The 26,261-nt window shown below is 37.5% G+C and overlaps 2 protein-coding genes across 10 annotated transcripts in view; one reads left to right on the plus strand and one right to left on the minus strand.

Moving 5' to 3' along the window:
* Positions 1-372, minus strand: part of LOC120523823 (spermatogenesis-associated protein 13-like) — a 208,400-nt gene extending 208,028 nt beyond the window's left edge. For both annotated transcript variants that reach the window (XM_039745459.1, XM_039745456.1), the window contains exon 1: positions 116-372. In XM_039745459.1, coding sequence (XP_039601393.1) covers positions 116-127 — 12 coding nt within the window. In that variant the 5' untranslated portion in view covers positions 128-372. The remainder of the gene's footprint in view (positions 1-115) is intronic.
* LOC120523824 lies at positions 275-26,261 on the plus strand. Of its 8 annotated transcripts, none has more exons than XR_005632706.1 (6): positions 275-382; positions 15,371-15,419; positions 16,006-16,098; positions 23,472-23,603; positions 24,378-24,698; positions 25,982-26,261. XR_005632706.1 is itself a non-coding variant. In XM_039745462.1 (6 exons), exons 3-6 carry the CDS (start codon positions 16,091-16,093, stop codon positions 26,128-26,130), a joined length of 615 nt encoding a protein of 204 aa, XP_039601396.1. In that variant the 5' UTR covers positions 275-382; positions 15,371-15,419; positions 16,006-16,090; the 3' UTR covers positions 26,131-26,261. The 8 variants fall into 8 exon arrangements, 7 of the variants coding, with proteins under 7 accessions (XP_039601396.1, XP_039601398.1, XP_039601401.1 ...); XM_039745462.1 differs by having other exon boundaries at positions 23,472-23,608; XM_039745464.1 differs by having other exon boundaries at positions 23,472-23,608; positions 24,444-24,698.

The following is a 26,261-nucleotide window of genomic DNA, read 5'->3' on the forward strand; positions in this document are numbered from 1 at the left end:
ACGGCACACTGCCAATCATCCCAAGTAAGGCAAACCCCCACATCCCCTGCACCTGCGGCGGTTTCACACGCGCGCGCTCCACTAAACTTTGCGAGAAGTTTCAACTCCTGCTTACCTTAGTCAGCATGATACGTGATGCCTCTGATTGCAGTCGATGAATATAGCTGTGCAAGTCAGGCTTCGTTCTTCTCAGCCTTTCTTGTTTCTCCTTTATTGCGGCGTGCCTGCCGTCATGACAACTAAGCTCAGGCAAAGGCGACCCCGTTCCTCTTTCGAGCCATTCGACTACCACGCAAAAGCTACAAGCTGTCGCTGTCGCGGGACTTTGGAACAAGACGGTGGGAACGGCAGCCGTCGTGCTCTGTCATTTGCATGTTAAAAGGTAAAGAGGTCAGCTGGCGCCCAGCCTACCGAAGACGAAACTTGTGTGCTTTTTTTCTCTTCACTTATTCACCTTCTTCCTTCTTCCTTCCTCCTTCCCACTCTGTCCTCTTCATTCAAATTCTGTACAAACCAACGGACATAGGATCTCTTTGGGCTGGGGGAGCAGAGGGGAGGGGAGATGGGGGTGGTCTTCGGGCTAGTAACATGGGCACTGGGTTGGATTACAGACGGCTAGTCTAACCTTACTGACTTTCTTTTCAAAACTAGACTTGTGATTCGGTTTTTGGTTTCTGTATTTCAACACTTTCGGAAAAGTTTGTTTAAAAATTGGTCTGTAGACATCGGATATTAACAGAAATTGTTTGTGATTTGTTCGGAGTTTAAATGGACAAATTGAACACCTGTCAATTGTAAGAATATATTCATTCCAATGCAACGTTTGAAATTGCGTGCATAATTAGTAAAGTAACATGACGGTGGTCACACGTTTGCTTTATTACGAAGCAACAAACCGAAGTGACCCGATTTTAATTATTGGTCTATCCAGACAGGTTCAGGTTATGTAAAATCATGCACAAAGATTTACTTCAGTGCCCAGTTTTTAGGATGGAGAGAGGTTATAAAATCGGAAATTAATTTGAAATTCAGTACTTTAACGAATGTTTTAAATTGTACAGAATAACAAAAGTCACGACATCAAGACTATAGCATAATATAAAAAATTTAAATGATGGTGGCACAGTAGTTGGCACTTTTGCTTTACTGATCCTTAAATACAGGTTCACGCCAGGGACGTCAGGTCAGGGGAGGCATTTGAGGCAGATCACTTGACATCATGAAAAATAAAAAAAAACTAATAATGATGACATAAAATATATTTGTCCACTGGTCTCTGCTAGAAATTCGTTTTCTTTTTGATTCCAATAATTTAGATCATTTTTATAGTCAAAATCGCTGAATTTGCACATTTCCTGTTCAAATACAAAGGAGAAATGCGAGCCTCCCCTCAGACTGCCCTATCCCTCACATACTGGGATGATGCATGCAATTGGTGCGTGCCTGTTATTGTTTCTCTGCATGTCGACAATATAATGTTTGCAGGCACGTTTATTATACACCTTGACTTTCCACAGTCTGGCAATTATCTTTAATGAATATGTGTGACATATTTAGCCTTGCTGATTGGACATAAAACCGCAGTGAAAAGGCACAAGGTGAGGCAAACAGTACCGTGCCGCACTGAAGGGGTGGATGTGAGCCCAACAGGTGCTTGTTGCTGCTGTTCTTCTACGCCAGTGTTTTTCAACCTTTTCACTGGAGTGGAACACTGCACGAATGGTTACCTTGCTCGCGGAACCCTGTACAATTATCCACCAGTATGTCCTATATCATGTAACTAGCAAAATACCCGCATTTCGCAGCGGCGAAGTACTACCTTAAAATTTTTATTAAGAAGAAAATTAAACCTTTTTAAACTGAGGGAAAATGTACCAATAATTATTTGTTAAGGATCTCTTTGTATACCACATTGTGAGTTCGGCCCTCCGGTTGTAATATGACCAAGCTGTGCCCTGAGCTTACTCTTGAGCATGCAACGTACAGCTGGCCATGTGAACAGTAATCTTGTTTCAAATCTCACAGCTTGGATTGCTGCTGTCATAATCGGTTTGAGTTTCATGGTTTGTTTCAATTACGACAGTATTTGTAGGACTTGTGTTGAAGAGACATTCGCCATCTGTCAATCGTTGTAAGTATACAACCAGTTTCATCGATAACTTCACATCCAGCTTTTGAGAATTTAAACATTCATAAACATCAAAGTGTCCACTACTGAAATCGTTACCTGTCAATCTAAGATGTTTAAGAGGCATTGGCTGTTGTCGAAAGGTGTAAAATATTTGGCCATTTCGGTACACTTGAAAGCGACAACCGAACAATTCAGCGGCAGCCATCAACTCACATGCAGATGCATAGGTGAAGGGCTTAAGCATTTCACTCTTACAGTGCTCCTGTGTAGTATAATTATCTCCTGTACCATCATCAGTCCACACCTTGAACCTGTCCCAGTCATTCAATAAATAAGACACAATGTTCCTCCGGATATCAAGAGTGAGCCTGATATGGCCGTGCAATATGTAACACAGAGAATGGAAAAGGCAGGTGCCATCTCTGGGCATGGAAACCACTCGGTAAGTGACAGTTCTTTGATCGATGGTGATCACCTCGATAGACATGTTAATGGGGGTACGGTTGGAATGATAAAGGAAATGGGTACCTGAACAATGTAAAGTAAGTCTAAAATACCTAAACAATAACTATAATCGTAATAAATGAACAGTAAAACAGCGGAGAAGCCGTGAATTAAATAAAAAGGCTGTAGTTATCAGCAAGGAGACGTGAATCCCGTGGCGAAGCAAGGAAGGGAATGGAGAGACCGGAGTGACGGACGTCCTTATATAGGCAGGCAGCCAACAACGTGGGAGGTGTTGGGATGGGGGACCCAACGCCGCCTCACACGGTGACCGAGCTGCAAGCTATGGATGTATATATGTACGTAAGTAGGATTCAGTTAGCGTTGGGAACCCGCGCACCAAATTTCTTGAAGATGGACCCATAAGTAACAAAGACCGTTGAAAAGGTCAATATGGCGGCCGACAGTGGCATCATACCACCAAAATAAGTACCTAATTTCAGCCTTCTACCTACACGGGAAATTGGAGAATTAGTGACGTTGGAAAGTTCAATATGGCAGCTGACAGTGGTGTCATACCACCGAAATAAGTACGTACATTGGTTTCGGTTAGCGCAGGGAAGCCGCCTACCAAATTTCGTGAAGATGGGGCCATGAATAAGAAAGTTCAACATGGCGGACATTGTTGACCGTTATGACCATTACGCATAGAATTTCAAAATGAAACCTGCTTAACTTTTGTAAGTAAGCTGTAAGGAATGAGCCTGCCAAATTTCATCCTTCTACCTACACGGGAAGCTGGAGAATTAGTGACATTGGAAAATTCAATATGGCGAATTAGTGATGATTGAGTCAGTGAGTGAGTGACGGCTTTGCCTTTTATTAGTATAGACTAGCAGAATACCCGCGCTTCGCAGCGGAGAAGTAGTGTATTAAAGAAGTTATGAAAAAGAAAAGGAAAAATTTTAAAAATAACGTAACATGATTGTTAATGTAATTGTTTTGTCATTGATATGAGTGTTGTTGTCATATCTATATATATATATATATACATATATATATATATATATATATATACATAGCAAAATACCCGCACTTGGCAGTGGAGAAGTAAAAGAAAAGGAAACATTTTAATAATAACGTAACGTGATTGACAATGTAATTGTTTTGTCATTGTCATGAGTGTTGCTGGCATATATATATATATATATATATATATATATATATATATATACATGTGTACATATATACACACACACATATACTATGGGGTGCCAAACAGGCAAATACATTGATTTTGTGAATATATAAAGTCGGCGTCAGAATATTTATATAAAGTATTTAGTATATATTTGGGAATGACTTTATATATTCCAGAGCTGACTTTATATATTCATGTTTTGACTTTCTATATTCAGAAACAAGTTTTGACTTTATATATACCGACGCTGACTTTATATATTCAAGTTTTGACTTTATTTATTCCGACAGTGACTTTATATAATCAAGTTTTGACTTTATATATTCGGGAATGACTTTATATATACAAGTTTTGACTTTATATAGTTAAATTTAGTCATCATTGCATAAATTTTTCTTCACCATAGAAATTTAAAGACTAAATTCAACTTCCATTCCTACCAAAGATATTTCTGGCGACTAAATAGAACCTACTTATATCCAAATTCAAGCTATTGAGCTGTCGCCTGCCTGCCTGAATAAGTCACCCTCGCTTTGCTCTTACTTTTTTACCGTTCATTTAATCATGGCTAGTGGCGGAAAAATTATAAAATGAAAGGAGGATTACACTGAGTATGGCTTTACCAAAACAATGATTGATGGCGAATCGATTATTCATAAAGCTTCAATTGGTGATCTGTTTTTCTGTGTTAACCTCATATTTTTTCATACTTCTCAAACCAAAGGGGTGCAAGGGTAAAATGAATCGGGAAGCGCTTATCAATGTAATCGGTGTACCAGGAAATCATGCATTGACAGAAGTTCCCATTTGCTTGGAATGCAAATTGTGATTAAATGCATTATTTTTTAACGTGTTATGGAGCACATGCATCAAAGCTTCTCAGCTGTGCTTGTGCTAAGAAAAGGAAACATTTTAAAAATAATGTAACACGATTGTCAATGTAACCTTTTGTAAGTAGTGCCTGGAGGATTCAGTGTGGAGAAACTCTAGAGACAGCGTGTGTATTAACTTGTGGATTTTTCTGGAAGTATTTGGTGGCAGCGTCACAACACAAAGTCGCTTCCGTAAGACTGCGTTCGCTGCGGAGCTCAACTCGGAGCGAAATGAGGTGAATGGGAATGGAGATGATGACGTGACTCCCCCACCCGCCTTAACTGTCAATCCGTGCTTTGTTTCCAAAGTAGCAGCACTCATGAATATGGTTGTATATGTCACTCGCTCGCTTCTTATTGTTTCGCTGCCTTCTCAATTATATAATGCATGTTTTCTTCAGCGCTTTTTGGAGCTCTTCCTTTTTTTCTCCGTACTGCGTTAACAGTCAGTTCACGTGATTACGTGGGTGGCTTGATGATGTCACACGAAACCTTGCCCCCCACGGCTTTCGAGCTCAACTCCATTACAGTATATGGAGAAAAATAGCTTTCAGTTATAACCATTACACGTAGAATTTCGAAATGAAACCTGCCCAACTTTTGTAAGGAAGCTGTAAGGAATGAGCCTGCCAAATTTCAGCCTTCCACCCACACGGGAAGTTGGAGAATTAGTGATGAGTCAGTGAGTGAGTGAGTCAGTGAGGGCTTTGCCTTTTATTAGTATAGATAAGCCAGATGAGTGGAAACGTAGCTTTTATGTTTAATCACACTATTTTCAAAATTTATGTTCGGCCTATTCACAGTTCACCAAGCGTTACAATCCTCGCCACAGCATAACTTGCTTCTTGAGCTTTCCAATTATCTTGAACTTTTTCTCAAACACAGCCATTTGCTTCTTATTCAAGGCCAATGTCCTCAGAAAGTACTGTACGTTTTTGTCTGATACCTCCGGATGTCTAGTTGTTAAATGCTGCTTAAGTTTAGCTGGCGCCATGGCACTATTGGCAAGTTTTTTGCTACAAACAATACACAGTGGTGAAGGGCAGTCAGGGTCTCCCGTCCAAATGAATCCCAGAGCTAAGTAGTTGTCACTGTACTGGCGAACTTTGAGTTGCGGATTTCTGGCGACATTTTTCGGCAACTGCAGCTGAGTGGTTGCAGTGCTAACGGTAGCAGCTGCAGCTTCATTCAACTGCTCCGGAACCTGAGTATCGCCGTGTGCTGCGGCCTCTTCTAATTTATGCTTAACAAATCGGTCCATGTTCGAAATCAAAACAATAATTTACAAAAATTAATGCAAACAACAAGCCTAACTGCTATTACACAACGCAAACTGCCGTCCCCGCACAACCGCCACCTATAGCTAGTGAAAGCACACCGTCCTTGTACTCTGGCCGTCATTTAACATTGGGAGTGAGAGAGGGGCGGAGATAAGAACAGAGGAGCAGGTAGTTAACCGGCCTGTCAGGCAGATGAGAATGAGGCAGTGACATAGACTAACAGAGAAACAGCAACTGACTAAAGGACTAAAGATTGATTAATAACCACATATAACCACGATGCTGGATTTTATCCAAGCATTTTCCGGAGATTTAGGACTTTTTCGGCGGAATCCTTGGCTAGCACTCGGGTTCCGTGGAACCCTCGTTGAAAAACACTGTTCTACGCAGAGGCGCCAATGAGTTAGCACAATCAGAAAGTCAAGTGCACTGCAGTGGTCCGTTATTTTTAATTTTTGTTTGTAAAGAATGCTGATGAGATATCCTTATATATAATTTGATACTATCCGTATGTATGGTGTTTGCCTCAATACCCTGTATGTATGGTGTTTGCCTCAATACCCCGTATGTATGGTGTTTGCCTCAATACCCCGTATGTATGGTGTTTGCCTCAATACCTCGACTCAAGTTAGAACCATGCAATGGGACTCTATAGTTAGAATATCACGTGGCAAACGCAGACACAGTATTGCATGACTGGCTAAGAATGTTCGAATGCTTCAGTGGTGCCGCTGGACGGCCGAGTATAGTAAGTCGGTGTTGGTTCGAGCAGATAACAGTAAGTTCGGTTGGTTTTTGGAACGTTGGTTTGGTGGGGCATACTTTCCAGGACTAACATCATCGACTGATTTAAACCCTTCGACAGCTCCAGAACTGTAAGTAATTTGCCATTTGCTTGGTACGTCGAAATCTATCTTTGGGCAGTTCGGTTTTGGCATCCGTCCTTCTGGCATCTATTGGCAAACTGAGTAATGACAGCTGGGTATTAACAACGGTCATTGTTTAAATTTTAGCCGACCTCAGATCTAAAATGACCACGCCAACATAATTATTACTCCGACTCTGATTAGAGTCGTAAAATACGGTTTGTTTTGAAAATTGTTTGCTGGAAAAAATCAAATGAGGTGCGCCAAAGAGCTGAGTTCACGTCTCGCAGCCCCGTTTAAACAGGAAGCTGTTCATTACATCGGTCGAAAAGGTCTATTTTAAGCACAAATCAGTGCCATGATAACAAAATCATTTCAAAGACTAAAAAGGACAAAATATTTCTTTGCAGAGAAAGTATGGATTTCACAAACGTAGAATTTGTAGCCCAATTCAATCGGGCTCCCAGTCACTAATGAAACATAATCAGTAGTCAATGTGCATGCTGCCAGTGCACGTGTCTATGGGAGATTGAGGGCTGAGGAGTATCTGAAGAATAGCCTACATAGACACAAAGGACAAAATGTGATCTCCACAGCAAGTGGCCTGGAATTCAAATCCCAGACTCTAGAGATGTTAGGGTACTGCCAATAATTTATTTTTGTTATTCCTTCTTATAGCTTGGTTCTTTGGTAAAGATGTAAAAGATGTATTGTTGTAGCTGATTTATTAAAACAGTACAAAAGGAAGCACACTCCATAATTTGTTGTGGATTTACTGGAAATGCGTGATTAAACAAAACTCCCAACTGTTTAACTTCACAAGTCAATGTAAAAGCATCTTAACAGATTGGATTTGTTTATTAAATTTGATATTTTAAGCCACTGTTTGATTCCATTTCAGAAATAGCTGTATTGTCATGACAATAAATTTGTGTTGCCAAAACATTAACAGTACATTAAACAGTAAGGATTATGTGTAAAGACAGATGAAGATGCATTTAATTGCTTCAAAATAGTTTGGTATGGTGACACAGTTTTTATTGTTGAGGACCCAAATATCTGGGGATGATGACTAAGATATTTCTTTTAATTGCTTCTTGTCATGCTGAGAAGATTCAGTCACCCAAGACAAATATTAGATTTTGTATTGTTCTTGTATATTTTCAATCTGTGCAAAATATTCTGTACTCATTCCTGTCAGGATAGGTTCCAGTTCTGTGCAGCCCCGAAATGGATAAAGAGTGTTTAGAAAATGGCTGAATAAACATTTTGTCATCTATCCATTTTCAAATCTTATTAATCCAATTTAGGGTCAAAATCCAAGCAGGGTAGTATAGGATGCAAACAATATATGAATATGGTGCTAATGAAAGTGCACACTAACTGATGCTAAGCCAAATTAGAATCAGTAATTAACTTAAAATGGATATTTTTGTGATTTAAAGGAGAACATAAGTATTCATAGAAAATTCACATGAACTCAGTAGAACATAGCTATGCAGGCAGTGACTAAGCCCTGAATCAGCCTTAGTCTCTTGAAGGGGTCAGGCATCAGTGCTAACCTTTATACCACTGTGCTCTCCATGGATATTTTGCCTTCACTCAACTGACACTAAGTTGGTCTCCAGTGGCCCATGACCCTGTAAGTAGGTTTACTAAATGGATATAAGATGGCACCCTGAACATTGCCAACAGACAATCAGTCACTCATCACTTGCTGGTATGACCCACGGAGCTATTGCACACTGCAAGGTATATCAAGGCTTCTGCTTGCTGTGATTACCATCATCAGTAAATGGGTAGACACCATTCAAGAGCTTATACTGTACATACTGTACATAAAAAAGTAACAAAAATGCAACATTTACACACACAAGCACCACTCAATTTAAATACAATAATAAAGTAATAAAAAAATCTACTTCTTGAAAATTCCCAAAGATGCAAGTCAGAAAGCAAAAATGTTTTAAAATTATCTAACAAAATCATAACAATGCATATATCTATAAACCCACTTAACTCATTTCGTGATCATAGGAGAGTCACAGCTTATTGTGCTAGCGCTGAGCACAAAGCACCAGCTCAATCACTGCCCATTTGCATGAACTCCCCATGCTCACATGAGCTGACGTTGAGTTGTCAGTTAACCTGACACACAAGCCTTTGGTGATGCAGGAGGAAAACCCACACAGAACATGTGTACTCCACATAGGCCGTGTCCAGGCATAGGATTCAAACCAATGGTGCTGGACTTGTGAGATGACAACACTACTCACTCTACCACCATGCAGCCAACTGGGGCTAAAAATGTTGAAAGGATAGAAAGTTTATTTAGGTAATCAATTACAATCTCCTTTCCATTGTACTTGTTTGGATTCACTGTCAATCTACTCAGTTTCATCTTGATTTATTTTGTCACCATCTATTTTTAATTTGATTTGATGCTTTTTTAATGTGCAAAATGAAATTGTCTTTTTACATGACCTTTGGGGGTCAGAGCATTGGGTCATCCAATGTACAGCACCCCTGAAGCAATTTTCAGGTAATGCTACACCTTATGCATGTTGTTTACTTATGCAAAGGTATTTACTAGTAGCAGTGGAAAACTTTGTTGATGCATATATAATCTGTGAGTGATGAATGGTATAAATAAAATAAAATCTCCTGTTAGTGGTGTTTGAGCCAGTATATACCTCAGTTGTGCATAATTTCCCCCCAGTAAAATAAACTATCCATTTTACCCTTCAGTCAAAATGAAAGTCTATGTAGAGTGCATTTTTGTATTTGGTCAGATACCTATACAAAAAGATAAGGATCAAGACAGGCAAAACCCCTTTAACTGGCCTCAAGAATCAAATGTAGTGCTCAGCCCATATCTGGGGGTCCTATGCCAGGGTAGGCTTGTTGCTAGTAGCATTCTCAAAGGGAGTATTTATTTCAGACCCAGAGTTCTAAACAATGTGTACCTTGAGTGGAGCTAATATATGGTTGCTTGCTTCTCTTGAATGACTGCATGTCCTGTAAGTCTTTCCTGAAGTCTTCTTTTCTTTGAAGACATATTCAATTTACTGCAATGTTTAAAATGCTTCAAGAAGCTTTATCTGGCGCCCTGTCCAGGTATTGTTCCTGCTTTGTGGCCAATGGTTGCTAAGTTGGGCTCCAGTTGCCCCACAACCCTGCCCAGCATACGGAGTTAAGGAAAATGGATGAATGGACATAAAGGAATATAATCATTGGTCTCTCAAGACACTGCAGATCATTAAGTATCAATTCTTTTCAGTCATTATGAAATTCAAATGAAATGTGCCGTCAGAATATTGACATGATAATATACTGTATATGTTCAGCCAGTCAGAATGAATCTGTGGATGTCAAATGGCAGATTTCTAAATTATACAGTAATGATACATAGTTTTTAAAATGCAGATGTTAATCAGTATTTTTTTAAAACATTTTAAATGTCTTGGGCATCTATTTGTACTTGGTCAGGTTGACATTGACTTGCCCTTTCCTTTGAACCTTAATTTTTCTTCTTTGTTTTACATCACAGTACCATTTACTTAGTATATCATTTACTGGGAGCAATACGAGCTATAGGAATTTATGAAAGGAGCCTATAGATATGTGTACACAGTATATCTGTACATATACACATTGCATGCTGTTTTTGTGTTTAGCATGGTATATACACTGGAAAAATTAGTTTAACTTTAGCTCATAAGATGTTGGATCTATATACAATTATTATTAAACAGAAACGTGTAATTTCTTTCTACAGTTTAGCAGTATAGTGTGATAATGATGTTAGACAGCTGTTGATTTTGTTCACTTAATATTTTTGCTTGCATATAGTAAGGTCTTTAATATATGTCTTCATCCATCCATTTTCCAAACCCACTTATCCAGAGCAGGGTTTTAGCTTGGGCCTTTCTCAGTAAGCATCAAGCACATGGTAGGAACAATCCTTGACTGGGACACCAGCACATTTCAGGGTAAACGCACACACATACACAAGGGGCCAAATTAGCAAAGCCAGTCCACCTAACCTTTGGAAAGTCTTTGGACTGTAGGAGGAAACCAGAGCATCCAATGGGAACCCATATGGGTACAGGAGAATGTGTAAACTTCACGCAGAGAGCACCCAGCACTTTAACCCTGGTCTCCTTGTTGCAGGCAGACGCACTGCCACTGTTCCATTCTCTGTGTTAATTGACTCTTATTTTTGTATTAAGAAATGTCTTTTTTTTATTAACTTACATAAAGCATTATAAATCCTGTAATGTTTATTAAACTACACAAAAATTAACTTTCCAGATTCTTTCCTAAATCTTTATGCTAGACTCCTTACTTTGATGAATGGTCACAGGTTACATGTATTTTCAAGTCAATTTATTTGTAGCTTTCTTCACTAGGTGAAGGCTCAGATCCCTAATACAAGTTCCCAGTAAAACGCAATGAACCAGTTGTAATCCATAAATACATTTTTATGCTAACATTTGAATAGCATTTTTTTACTGTGCACATACAGTATATGAATTGTACCATGTGTGTCTGATGTATTGTATTTTTGGATTCATTTTATGTACATGCTGAATAGCTTGAGTGTCATAGCACCTGGGGCTGTAAATTGATACTAGTTTCAGTAAATGTTCGAAATAAAGCCTAAAATGTCTTTGCTTAAACCTAAGCTATTAGTTTACAATATAAACAGTGTTACACATAAAGTATTTCCTTTAGTAAAACTTCACTTTGCAGTAGGGTTGCCCAGTGGTGTAATGCTGCTTTCTTGCACCAGTAGGATCCTGGTTTCAAATTTTGGCCCAGGCTCTGTCTATGTGAGGGTTACATTTGATCTCAGTATTTTGGTCTGGGCTTTCTAAGATTGCTTTTCTTTTCTCTTAATATCACAAAAATCAACTTGTGGAGCTGATCAGTGACTCTAAATTGGAGCTAAGTAATTATTGGTGTGTGACTGAGCATTTGTACCATATCCAGGTTTTTATATTGTTTGATATTATTTATCGTTTTATGTGTTTGAATGTAACGCCTGGAGTGATTCCTAGCAACTGTGTTGCCTGGCAGTAAAGCTCAAGTTCAGCCTTTAGCTTCTGTATTGCAGCTTACTCAGCTGCAATTCGGATCTGGAATAGGTTATAATGGGAATGAGTGAATAAATGAGTGAAACTTGTAGAAAGTGTCTATATGAAAGTTTTCTCACATTCAAAGAAGCACTCCACATATTTTCTTACACAAATTTACTGAAGGAGCACAGCGGGTCATTTCAGTTTGGCGATATGGTGCTACACGAAATGCTAGTACAAGCTCAGGAAAGCAACTAGAGTTGCTAGATGACAGTAAGATGCAGCACCAGATGATTCATCATTCTGTGTTTCTATGGATGGTGCAAAAATTTGTTTTATCTTCAAAAGTCAATGCATATGGTCCAGGTGGAATTTTAGGATGCATTTTTAAAAGCTGTAGTGATCATCTTTAATGATATCTTTAATACCCAACTTAGGAAACAAATTAGATTATTTTAACGACTACAGACCTGTAGTATTCACTTCCATTCTAATGAAATGCTTTTTAAGCCTGGTGCTGATACATGTTAAACATAATATTCTAAAATGTCTGAAGCATCAAAACTGGTCCCTAGAACTGGCCATATTTCTTGCCAATCAAAAACTGCCATGCCACAGTGCTGTTTATAAACTACAGCTCAGTATTAAACACCGTTGTGCCATCATAGATTACCACCAGCTTCCTCAACTTGGGATTTAGTGAAATCCTTTGCAACTCCATTTTGGACTACCTAACAGGCCGCACCCAGCATGTGTGGAAAGGCAGCATCATGTCATTCACACAAATTCTCATTACATTTGCCACAAAAGAGTGTACTGAGCCTCCTGCTGTTTTCCTTGTCCACCAAGATGTGTTGCCAGACACAGCACTTAACAGCATCATGAAATTTTCTAATGACATAACCCCAAAACATCTTATAATCAACAATAATGAGGTGACTAGTAGAGAAATGCTTGCCTTCTGACACAGTAGTACTAGAACAACAGTCTCCTTCTTAACATCAGCAAAGCTGGTCATAGACTACAGGAAGCAGATTACAAACCCCTTTAAATCAGAAGGAATTCTATGAAGAGGATCAGCATCTTTAAGTTTCTTGGAGCCACCATCACTGATAACATCAAGTGTTCACAATACCTCTTAGCTCATCAACACCTTTCTTCTTTAGACAGTCTAGATATCTCCATCTATGCTCACCAATGTTTGTAGATGCACACTGGAGTCCGTTCTCATCGCTTTATAACAGACTTGTATGGCACCTACTTGTCTGAAGACTGCAAGGCACGGCAGAGTGGTTGAGATGACTCAGAATATTAATAGTATACAATTCCCTCCCTTTCAAGATATACAGTACTATACAGAAAAAAAAAATGGTCTGCCTATTAGAAAGGCAAGCAGCAATCCTGCTCAGAGATTTTCACCAAACCCACCAGTAGATTCACAGGCCATGTTTTAACCTCCAAGTCATAAGGTTACTCAACTGCCACTCCTTCGGACAACTGCATGAGTGTTTCTTGTATATATTGTATTGCATTTGTTGTCTTTTTTTGTCTGTTGTTGGCACAGTATTGTATTACAGTCACTAGTTCTGCAGAAGACATGCAAGTTATGATTGTATTGTGCCGCTTACACATGATAATAAACTTGTGCTTGAACATGGCATATTGACACAGTGCTTTATACTTATGTAATTACTTACTTGCAGTATGTAGATAATATGCTGCTGTTCTAAAACTGCAGATGACTTCATGTTGCTATATTAATCATCATTTTACTTTATTCATTCATCCTTTATGTCTCTGAGCCTGCCAATCCAGTTAAACAGATGTCACTGAAATATGCAATTTGCATGATTTACTATTGATACCTGTTACTGGAAATGTGAGGAAATCCAGATAATCTGTGCTATTAAATGATTATAAGGTGATAAAGAGAAAAAGAGAATATTTCTAGTTTGAGGCACAAATTACAAATCAAGGCTGGTGTTTTAAGGTTTACAGATTTGGTGCACTTGGCAGGGTAAGAATACGCTTTGGACTTAAAAGGATGTTGCCTTAAATGAGTACCACACTGAACCAAACTACATGGCTACATGAATGCCCCACTGGGCACAATAAATGCCTTTCTTTTCATTAAATAATGTTTAACACTGTACTGTTTTTGTACAGACTTGTACAACTGGGTACAAAACAAAACCTGTCTACTTCTTATCCTACATAAATCTGTGAGACAAAGAAGATCTTCTTAAGCCAGCCTTGAAGCACTCCTCACAGCAAACGCTCATTACAGTTTGTGACCCACCCCCAAAATCTCTTCTTAAGTCTGTCTGTGAAGCTCCTTCAATCCTAACATTCATATCCATGTTGCAGAACTGAATTTTTCCACTGTATTCGAAAACAAACATTCATACTGAGCTGAGACTTACAGAGATCTTTTTATGTGCAGGTGGTCAAATGTTAAAAAAGATCAATCCCTATGCATCTAAACATTTCACTGTGGCTTAGTGGTGTTTTTTTTAGGGTTCTCAAAGACATGTGTATAAAATCAAATAAACAACAGTATACTATGTGGGATAACAAGGACAGAGTATTGTATATATTATGCAGTTTTCATCAATATGTCTTTTGTATTTGCTAGTTAAATTTGGTTTTTTTTAACTAAAATAATACCTTAATAGGACTTTTATCAAAACATATTTATTTTAGTATGATCACTTTAACATACATGCATTTCCTATTTTGGTCTCCAAGACTTTAATACTTAAATGTAGTAAGCACTCAAAATGTGTATAAATTTTATGTTTATACTGTGCTTAACATTTACATTACTCATCCATTCATGTAAAATTCAGATTCCCTTACATTTTGCTGAATCAAATTTTATTTCCTTATAGCTCTAGAAGTCAGGCTTGGTCTCATTGTGTGTGTGCTTTTCTCTGATATTCTGCCAACTCTGTGCTGGCCTTGTATACGTGACTTGATGTGAGTGTGCCCTGTCATGGACTGGTGTTTTGTCCAAGGCTGACACTTTCCTAATGGTTGATCTGTGAGAATGAGCTCTGGACCCTGCAGACCTGAACCAGAATTAATAGGATAGGTGAGTATCTGCTTATATCTATTAAGGTGTGTATATTCAGTCACTGATAATCTTGCCTTCATGTTAATTATTAAAGATACTATTTTTGCTATATTTTTTACTGATTTTATTATGAATACATTATATATCAGTAATGTAAATAGTACTACATCCCATTTAAAACAGATCATCTTCTACCTTTCCAAAATAAGATAATTTTCAATTAGTTTGCAGCCTGGCATCCCAAAGTTAGCTGTTGGAAGTATGCTTATTGTGTATTTTACACACGCTTCCCTGTTTCTCATGTGTGTTCCATGAAAACAATACAGACACAAGTGCATTAGAGTCTGCAAGTTTTAAGTTCAGTTTATCACTTTGTTGTCTGCATCTATCCATTCTTCTGTCTGTATATCTTTTTTTAGGAATCTGGCCTTCGTCTCGCTGCTCAACTCCCAGTAAAGTCTAATTCAGGTGTGTGGCTCTTGCTGGATGAATCTGGTTCCGTCTGTCTTAGATTAAAGACTGAAGCTGAACACCAACAATCCCTTTTGTTTTTCCTTTTTAAACTACAATTCATGCTTTCACTGTTTACATACAAACAATTTTGCATTTTAAACAAAGTGCTTGATATTTCAATTGTTAAAATGATTACCTGTTTATAAATGTTGTTGTAGTAGTACATATGGACATATAAAATACAGTAACTCATTTTAAAACCCATAAGAAAATGGTCATTCAGTTAGAGTGATTAATAAGGAATTTATAAATATTTTCAGAAATAATTTTTTTAGAGTGTACATATCAGCATGTGTGAACATGATACTTTATATACTATTTACTTTCACACTGTGATTATGCATTACCTCAATGTGGACTCCTGACCCTGATATATGAGTCTGCTGCTCACTCCTTATTAATCATTGTACAGTCTGCACCATGGAACAGAGCATTTGTTATTTTTCTGCTAAGCAACCAAAGTTGTTTAGTTACTGTGCTAAAACAAAGTTTTTGAACCTTAAAACCTGTCTGTATTTTGACCTAGCATTATCTAATTTAGGGCCATGTGATGAGCTTACACCCAGCGCTATTGGAACAGGCTTTATTCCTTGTGCATCCCTGGATTGGATTAAGCATGTCTGAGAATGATATGGTATGTTTTTTCATTATCTACTTTACCATGAAAAGCGGTACTTTTCTTTAATTAAAATTCAAAATAATAAAAAACAATCTGTACATTTTGTTCACTGCCAGAGTTAAATTATAGAACATTTGTATAGAAACAATCACTTGATTAGGATTTTGAATGGCAAAAGCAATTGTGGGGCTTCAAAAAGTTTGGCTTAGCACACCCTATCATGTTATGCCAAGTTCTGTTTATCCTCCTACTGGTAATTATTCATCCATTTTTTAAAGCTACTTTTTTTCATGACGGGGTGATGGGGAGCAACGGTGTGTTTCACTATAGGTTAACCAACCCTGAATGGGACACCAATCCAGTGCACACTTGCCATGGCTCACTTCAGGCCAGTTTATAGATGACAGTTAGAGCAAAAGAATGATGGATGGAACTGATGTCTTAAAAATTCCATACAACACACTTCCATAGTAGAGAACAGTGTGTCCCCAGCAACCGCCTTTTGAGTTTAGTACAGATTTTAAGCATTTCTTTTTCACACTAAAGGATATAAGCACAAATATTAAATTCTATACTGGGATTCCTTCTACACTGATTATCCAGTTACTCTATTTTTAAGGTACTATAATTTGTATACTCTATGAGATATAACAGAAAACAAGTTTAGATCATATTTTATCTTGATAAAAACCTGTTTTTTTAGCTTCTTGTTAAAATTTTTTAATCTGAAATAAGTTTTTCTTTGTTTCCAATGGTTCTCTGTTTCAGCTAATATTATATGTTCATCATTTAAATATGAGAGTATTATTTATTATTGCTTACTCCTGGTGACCTGGAGCTCAATAGCCTGGTAAGATTTTATATCAATGGTTGTGTCTTTCTTTTTTCGAGTTACAATTCAGCATGTTACATGATAGAATCTATGAAAAGATTTAGTTTGGATCAAACAAAAAGATGAAAAAACAGATTGGTGGAAAATATAGACAGGAGAGCAAGGCAAAGAGATTATTGGACAACTGGGGCCTCATGTATAAATGGAGCATATAAACAAAATGTTGCATATACCCATTTCCATGCTCACTTCGAGATGTATAAAAATTAAACTTGCCATAAAGTCAAGCGCATTTTCACGGCAGCCCCAGACCATACGTATGTGTGTTTCTGCTTGGTTTTGAAAATGGGCAGCACCCAACATCAAGGCAATGCTACTCTTTCTGTGTGGTCTTCCTTCCTCTTTTAGATTTGCATCCATGATGCAGGCTTTAGCAAATACACCGAAATGAATTGCATATTGTTTACAAATTTAATTCACTTGATTGTAATCATTCTGTAATAATATAGCAGAGCCAACTACCATGGCTGCTTTAGCGTTCTTAGAATACATTGTAAATGGAAGCATTAGAAGAGAGCACTGATTTCCTGTCCAATGATGATGACTGGCTTCTAAGAATATTTAGATTTCTAAAAGCTATCCTCTTGGAGTTGTGTGCTTTTACAATACTAGGATGTATACTTGATATCATTTTTATGTTGAAATGCATTAAAATGTGTATATCACATTTTACAGAAAAATTGTTCATTTCATATAAATAATGTGCACTATTAATAATTAAACCTGTGGGGGCACAGTTGTGAGGTGGAAGCTGTGCTGCCTCACATTAAGGTGGTCGTGTCCCAGGTGTGTCCTTTCAGGAGTTTGAATGTTTTCCTGGTAGGTTTCCCCCATGTGCTTTGGTTTCCTTTCAAAGTCACACAGGTTCGGGGATCTGGTGATACTAAATTAGCACTACTAGTGTATGTGTGTGCTTGTATTCACCCTGTGATGAGCTTGCATCCCATCCAAGGATAGTTCCTGCCTCACGTTCAGTGCTTGTTGGGACTGGCATGACCCTGGATGGATGGATGGAATAATTAGTTAAACATGTATAACAAAGATTTTTCAATGTTCCTTAAAAGTTTTAAAGAATTGGTGTTCTAAGCATACAGCTGGTTTTACATTTATTGCAGATACTTATTGTGTGGTGGTTGGTTACATGGAAAAAGAAAATAGAAGAATAGGAATTGTGGGTTGGTATGTTTGACAGAGACAGTACTGCTGCATAAATTATTCCATCCAGGCTCTTGCCCGTCCCAGGAAGCATTCCGTGCAAGGCAGGTGTTGTATATGATTTTTCAATGATGTTTTTGTCCATTGCTTTATGTTCGGGTGTTGATTGCTATGGTCTGCGTCTTTTGAGACGTATGACTGCCGGATGGAGGGGTGTGGTTTAGAAGGCACGCTGTATGGAGAGTTGGTTAAACAGGGTTCAAAATAAACAGCATTTGAAACGTGATTCTGAGTGTATCACTACTTCAATCTAGAGAACTCTACAGCAGGAAGGATCCCTTGACAGGACACCAGCTCATTGCTACTCCTGCTCCACCGTGACCCCACATATTTAATACATGCTTTAATGCATTTCATCATGAAAATGATATAAAATATACATCTTAATATTCTAAAATGTTCAGAAATCTGTAATATCATGAATGTAATGTATTCTGTGTGGTGGTCACTGCCTGCATGCTCCTGCCAGCGTATGAGAACACCCATTTTAAAAAGCATGTAGCGATTATCAACTGGGTCAGGGAACATTTAGAATATGAAGTATTTAACATGCTACTTTAGTTACAGTGGGGGTTTAAGAAACTCTAGTAAATTAAATATTGATTTTAATATGAAGTTTACAACATTCTGCTCTAATGACAAAATAAACTATGAGATTAAGGTGGAAATTTCGAGGTTAAAGTCATCATTTTCATGTTAACTTTGGTATGTTAGTTTTTTTTTATATTTGTCTGTACACAAAATATCCATTTTTGCCCGTATGCCATGTTTTAGTATGAATTTCATACATGGCTTTATACATGAGGCCCCAGGAGAAAAAAAAGACACACAAAGCATATTAAGAAAAAAATTGCATGAATCAGATCCAAAAAATACAAGATTCAATTGTCATCAATGCACAATTTCTAGACAAGAGTCAAAGCAAAGAAAATGAAAAAATTCATCCAAAAGCTTGTCTTTTTGGAGCCTCATACGGGATTTCTCCTTGTCTATCCAAAGTGTGTTATTCTTATGGTGACTTGCCTTGAGTCATCTAGATCTCCTGTGCTCATGTACTGGGTTTTCCTTGCACTTCTGAGCCACAATGAGGCAGAGTGATCTATAACAGTACTTGTATGAAACTCTGGGTCCTGGATCAATCTAAGGCATTTAACATGAAATGAAGAAGATATAAAAATACATTCATGTTGATTGATGGCCTTTCCCCGTAGTAAAATTACTGCACAGAAAAAAAAAATCACATGATATTTCAAGCAGAAAAATAGTTTGAAAATGCAATTAACTGTTAACAGCCAGATCATGTACAGTACATGTCCAGTTATTATTGATGATGGAATACAGAACGCAGCTTTTCAGTTGTATGCAAAATTCATTTTCTTTACCATTATAGTCAAGATATTTTGTAAATGGCAAATACTCCTTCAGGTCCTTCAAGATTTCCTCTAGCAAAAAAAAAAAAAACTGTCTGATAATTACAGACAGGTTACCTAAAAATGATCATGACTTTCTCTGATGGCAGTATTATTTTCACTAGTCCTTTTGACAGTTTCGGTGATCTAACAAAGGGAACCATTTTTTTTTAACTGAAGGGTGAAACTAAGATAATATTTAAATAAACACATGTCTTTCCAGTTCACAGCTGTTGCTTTAAAAAAAAAACTTATCATTTTCTATATGCTTCTTCCTCGTTTCTTCAGGGCTAACATTTTTCTCTTCCGTCAACATTTCAGTTTTGTTTTATTTGTGAACAAAAATACCCAGAGGTTGTCTTTTTTTAAAATGTGATGGTTTCCTAAATAGTTTTGTTTCTTATTTACTGAATGTCTTTCATTTTAGTTTATTCCATAAATTTTTTTTTAATTTTGAAAAATAATTTACTGAATTCCAATCATTTTGTTATATACAAGCAGAGTGGCACCTTAGGAATACAATGGTGCAAGGAATATTGTCACAGGCACAGCCCAGCTCCTCAGCTTACATGACCACAGGGGTTAGCTACACCATCAGATATTAAGGGTGTACATGATGATGATGATATTTTTTTGTCCTTTTTAATTCTTTAATTCCATTTTGAAACTGAAGATGACATAAGATGTTTTTCAAAAATATGTGTAATTTATTAATGTGCTCCACAAAACATATAACATTGTTTAATTCCAGAGGTGTCAAACTCAAGGCCTGCAGGCTAGATCCAGTCCTTTTGATCTTTTTAAATAGAGCCACTTCATCAATACTTAAAACGTGTTACATATGGAACCCCTTTAACATGAGTTTCATATATAGATTGTATCCTTATGTAATTTACATTTTTACACAGCAATATTTATTTATATAGCACATTTTCATACAAATGGTATAGCTCAACATGCTTTACAAGAAAAAGAAAGAAAAGTTTATATGAAACAAAAATAAGATTAGGCAGTACCAAGTAACAAAGAATAAAGTAAGGTCAGATGGCCAGGAGGACAGAAAAAAAACTCCAGATGAGCCAGAGAAACAAAACAAAATCTGCAGGGGTTCCAAGGCCAAGAGACCGTCCAACCCCCACTGGCCACTCTACTTAACATAAATGATCTAAATCAAATACATCCGCTATTAAAATGTGTCTTCCATGTTCGCTCACATTATCTGCCCAGCACAGCCCAATGCAGCTACTAAGCTGTAGCAAGAATGGAAGTTAGGATGTTCATAATGACCCAACAAGGAAAAAAGAGAACAGAAGGTGACATGCCACACTGATGATATAAAGTGATTTACTGTTTTAGTCTGATGCCAAAGATGTGACCTGGTATGTTTACTTCACTTTTTAAAGCTTCACAAGTGTCAGGGCTGGCTACCCTTCCACAGCTTACCGTACTGTTGCTACTACCCAGCACAATTCCTTTGTGTTTCAGTTGTCTTGACTCTTTTATGAAGACAGAAAATGTTTTGTATTTCCACTCATGCTAAATGTGATTGCTATACATTTCTGACCAGCTTTGAGTGTGGTCTTTGTGATCCGTCTCCGGTAAGTTTACACCCAATTTTGTAATGTAGTCAAGTGCCATCAGATTGTGACACATGTTAATCCAGGTGTAAATGGATGTGCTTTGTGTTAGTCACAAATTTGTGGCTGTATCCTGATTAACATTGATGCAATATTGTTCAGTCAGTGCTGATTCAGTTCCATGGCTGCTGGTAAATGTCCTAACCCTCTGCAGTTTCCAAGAGAAGAAAAGCTCATAAAAAAGGAAGGCAGTTTAAAGAAACATGCATGAAAGAATACATGATTGTACCAGTATGTCTTGTTTGTAAAGAAAATGTGGCAATATTTCTTTGTTGATGTATTGCGCCCTATGTTGGTTATATACTATTATTTTGGACCTCAGTAATATTGAGTGTGATAACACTACTTTAACCCTTTATTTTCTGTTTTACATTTTGAGGTTGCATAAGCCAGTGTATAGCCTTGCATCTTTGGTCACAAAACAAAAGACAATCAAACTTGGGCAGCAGCCCATAACAGAGAAAGATGACTCACACAACCATACAGGACAAATTTAGCATTGGCAATAAACCTGTTGTGCATGTGTTTGACATGCTGTGATGAAAGTGGATGACTGGTGCAAACATGAAGAGAACATGCAGACTTTACAGACACAGACACCATGAAAGAAACTGAATCCATATCTTGGAGTGGTAGAGCTGCAAAACACTATGGAACACCCTAACTCTGATATTACCTTCTTATATAATGCTTTCAGTTCAAACAAATAAATATTAAAATAAACAGTAATTATAAGTATGTTACATTTACAACAAATGTTCCTAATAGTCAATATTGAGTCCTCAGGAAAAAAAACAGTATGCTACTAATAATTGATTTTTGTAATCTAAAACCCTATATTTTTTGAGTAACATGTATTTAATAAATCTATAATATAGTGTGTTTATTGGTATTATTTTTATCAGTAGCAGTTTTGTCAAGTGTAAAAAGTACAGTGAAAATGTCACTTGCCTGTCCAACCAGCATGCAGCATGTGGCCACTCTCTAGCACCATGATAGACTTGGACAACAATGTATTAAATTTGCCAAGAGTTTATGTCTCTGCACCCCTCTGACAGACTACAATAGATGCTCCAAGAGTGCAGCGTTGACCCACAGCTCACCCTTTGAGATAGCTCAGAACTTTAACTGCCAGAAAAATGTTAGAATAAGATATTTTTAATGTGAGGAAGCATGGGGGCAGAAAAGTGAGTGCCTCTACATAACAACTATAGGTTAGTTGATCCATCTGTTGAATATATTTCATAAATATTTTCATAAAGAATATTTGAAAACAGAACAACTGTGACAGGAACAGGCCATTAAACCCAACAAACTCACCAATCCTATTAACCTAGATTCTCCTACATAACTTCAGTTTCTTCCGATATCCCAAAGCTGTACATATTAGACTGTCAGTGCATTCTATGTTAGTCAGGAGTATGCCTCAGGAGTGCTTGTTTTGTACTGCTCCAAGGTCCATTTCTGCTTTTCACCTGGGGCTGCCAGGATAGACTCCGCCTCTTTGTAACCCTGCTAGTTAAACAAATGGCTTACAATAAAACAGAATGATTATTACTTTTTTATTAAGCAGAACATTACTATAGATAAGATAAAGGGAATTCAGATGAACAGAAAAAATTTAAATGGAGATAGAAAACAAAAAGGAAACAGCTAACCTCTGAAAAGAGCCTTGCTATATTCTGGGCTGCATTCAAATGTTCCCTTTATTATTTATGTCATATTGCATTTGGCTTTGTATTGATTTGGCACTCTGTTTTACATTATCGAATTGTTCATGTTCTCAAAAACAATTTACAGAGAATCACATTATAGCATAAAAAATAGAATGTACAGTGAATGCATCCTAATTCCTTTTTATTATTTTCCTCTTACATTGCTCCATGGTACGACTAACTGGATAATCTTGCACTCTGTACCACACCTTTCAGCGTTAGTTGTATACAAAGCTATGATTTCATTCATTTAGGAGTGCCACTGATTAAGTGCATATTTTTTGAACCAAAAATAAAATATGGATCTGGCAGCTCCACACCTGGTCATTGTCTTTGTTGAGTCAGCATGTTCTTCCTGTGTGTGTGTGTGGGTTTACCTCTTGGTACTCAGTGTTTTCTCCAAAAGCAGATTGTACTAATTGATTGCTATAATTACTCAAATAATAAATTGTCTTTTAGTTTTTACTATCATGTTTATTATAATATTTCTTATTTTTTATTTCCTTTTTTATTATTAAAGGGATGTGGGGAGCTGGAGCCTGTCTTGGGAACATGGATGCGAAGATGGAGTCTTTCCTCACTGGCACACCAGTTCACTACAAGGCACACTTGCACATACCTATACTCCAGTCATGCTATGCCAGTGCATCAGGTCAGGTGAAAACTCACGCCAGCAACAGGAGAATGTAGAAAGTCAGTGGCCAGTTTGGGAATTTAACATATACTCCCAGAGCTGTGAGGCAGCTGTGCTAACTACTGGACCAATGTCCTGAACATACTTTTTATCTTCTGTCTTAGGATCTTAGCCTATACTGGCCTTGTCAGGAGAAGGCAGGAACCATTTCAGAGCAGACTGACTCATACATTGACAATTTGCTGTCAGAAATTAATTTAACATCCATCTCATTGAGATGCGAAAGGAAATCAAAATAGTGAAAGTGTAAACTCCAAACATATATAGCCTAGGTTAGGATTTGACCTCATCCAGAGCTATGAGCAGAGTTAATCACTATATTTTAAAGTGTGAAAAATAATATTATATGCAAGGTGCTGCTAGGTTTGATTATGAACCCATTCAGCATATAATTCACATTTTACATGCTCTCCCAGAATCTTTACATCAAGAGAGACAAAAGTATATGGTATTTATCTACACTGAGCTTAATTCTGTAAAGATTTGTATACATAGTTGAACGCATGCAAATAAGTAAAATTGTTAAACCATAAAACTGATTTTATGATTGTATTTGACATGATGTTATTGGTCTTGCTATCACTCGTGATAATGTATTTCATTCTGCCTCACATTATGTAACAGGCAGTAAGATTCTTATTTTAGTCATGGAAAATCCCCAAATCTTTCTAGCTGTCACATTTGTACTGAAGGTGTTGGGCAATGTATAATCAGTCATTTCTTATTTTCCAGGCTGTTACTATCATAAAGCAATTTTCAATTATAACACATTACATAGTATCTTCTTTGGGTGCCCAGGAGGAAGGACAGGTATCCTGGTTGGCATAACAGAAGGTTTCATACCTGGCCAGGAGGCCATAATGGAAGGACCAGGAGAATGGACTCGCCAGAAGCAGGTCGTTCCCCCACACAGCATGTGGCAGTATTTCTTAGGGCTAAACCTGATTGGGACACCCACAGGGTTGGATGGGAAATGGAGTCTGGAAACACAACCCTGTCTTACACAGCTGGTTCTGTTCAAGATATTTCAACAAGAATGGATCTGTCTCATAGGTGCTTCATGCATTATATTCAAACATACCTAAATAAGACACATGGTGATCAAAAACAAAGCATTTACATTTCTTAATTAACTATCCTACATTCGCTAACAATTAAGATGAAGATTCAGCTACATCAGTTTTACACATGCATCTCCAATTTTGTGTAAATGTTAAAGAGGTGGGATAAAAATATCGACATTTAGGTCGAGATACAGTGCTATTTCATTTGATTGGATATGAAAGACGTTTTTTGCTATTTTAAATCTAATTCCTTATGAGCTCTGGTTCGTCCTGCTTCCACTTCAAAACCGGTCCCGCCCACATGCAGCCAACACGGCATTTCTCGATTCCTATTCATCCTTTTCCAAACCCTTCCCCACGCTACCTGCGGCCTCCCATACACCTTGCTATTTTCATTATACTGCGACGGTTGTTTCCTAAGCCTTCATTATAAAATGAATGACAGTATCTTCTCTGTCAATGGGTTTTAGTACAACGTCATCTGTATTCTGGGATCCGGCAACTGCCTGTTCCTATCAGTGGGTTATTTCTTGACACAAACGGTTGACAAAGGCAATGCACCATTTTCTGTTCCTATTCTTACACCGCCGTATGCTACGGCGGGCGTTGGCTATCTAGTAATTATTATTATTATTTAGGTTATGTTAATTGGTTGTAACAAACAATGGGGTGTGTGTGTGTGCTTATATGTGTATGTGAGGGAGCATGATCCCTGTGATGGACTAGAGTTTTGTCCAATCCTGGTGAGATGACCTTTAGCCTCAGAAAACCTTGACATGACTTCAGAAGGTTTTAGAACCTACCTCATGATCTCAGTCCATTGAGGGCTCAAGTTCACCTGACTGTTATGCATGTGTACATTTTCTAACTCCTAACAGAGACATGAGCACATGTTCAACTTATAGTTAAAAGTAGCCAAGCACTTATTTTGTAACTTGAAGACCTTTGTATCTCAAAGTCCCAAATCTAATAATAAATTTAATACTACTAATAATAAAGCAATATAGTTTTATACCTTTGAAAGCTCATTATTATTAGAAGGAAATGTGTGTCATTCACACATGCCAAAGATGATTCTTATCACATCAAAGATAGTCACTCATTTTAACAGATTGTGAATGGCATTAACAGACTATCCCAAGAAAATTATTTTTAAGGCTAGTTATTTATTGTGATTAAGTGGCGTTTTCAGAGCTCCTCCAAGATTGTCATGCATACTCCCAACCAAGAGAGGGCATACTTACTAACTTCTTCTCCCTTTTTATCCTGTAGACATGATGACGAATTACTGGAAGACACATCACTTCCTGTCCAAACAAGTCCTGCCTCTTTCGTCTCCACCTTTATTTAAAGAGAGAGAACCCGCGTCTGAGAGACACAACTCCTTTTCAGAACCAACCTTTTTTCAGGACAGTTTGTGATCATCTACTCTGATCACTTTTCTTTGGTCATCTTTGATTTTGTTTGTCTTTTATTAAACTAAAGGGGCTCTGCTCCCTGCTCACTTCGTTCGCCAAACCCAATGAGGGCCCTACGTAAAAAATATTAAAAC

Source organism: Polypterus senegalus, chromosome 2 (assembly GCF_016835505.1).
Source record: "Polypterus senegalus isolate Bchr_013 chromosome 2, ASM1683550v1, whole genome shotgun sequence".
Classification (NCBI taxonomy): domain Eukaryota; kingdom Metazoa; phylum Chordata; class Cladistia; order Polypteriformes; family Polypteridae; genus Polypterus; species Polypterus senegalus.

Excerpts from the sequence above, each read along its gene's own strand:
- LOC120523824 (XM_039745462.1), top strand. Across the intron at positions 23,609-24,377 it reads ATGCCAGTGCATCAGGTCAG|GCTGTTACTATCATAAAGCA; the intron begins GTGAAAACTCAC and ends CTTATTTTCCAG. Across the intron at positions 24,699-25,981 it reads AGAATGGATCTGTCTCATAG|ACATGATGACGAATTACTGG; the intron begins GTGCTTCATGCA and ends TTTATCCTGTAG.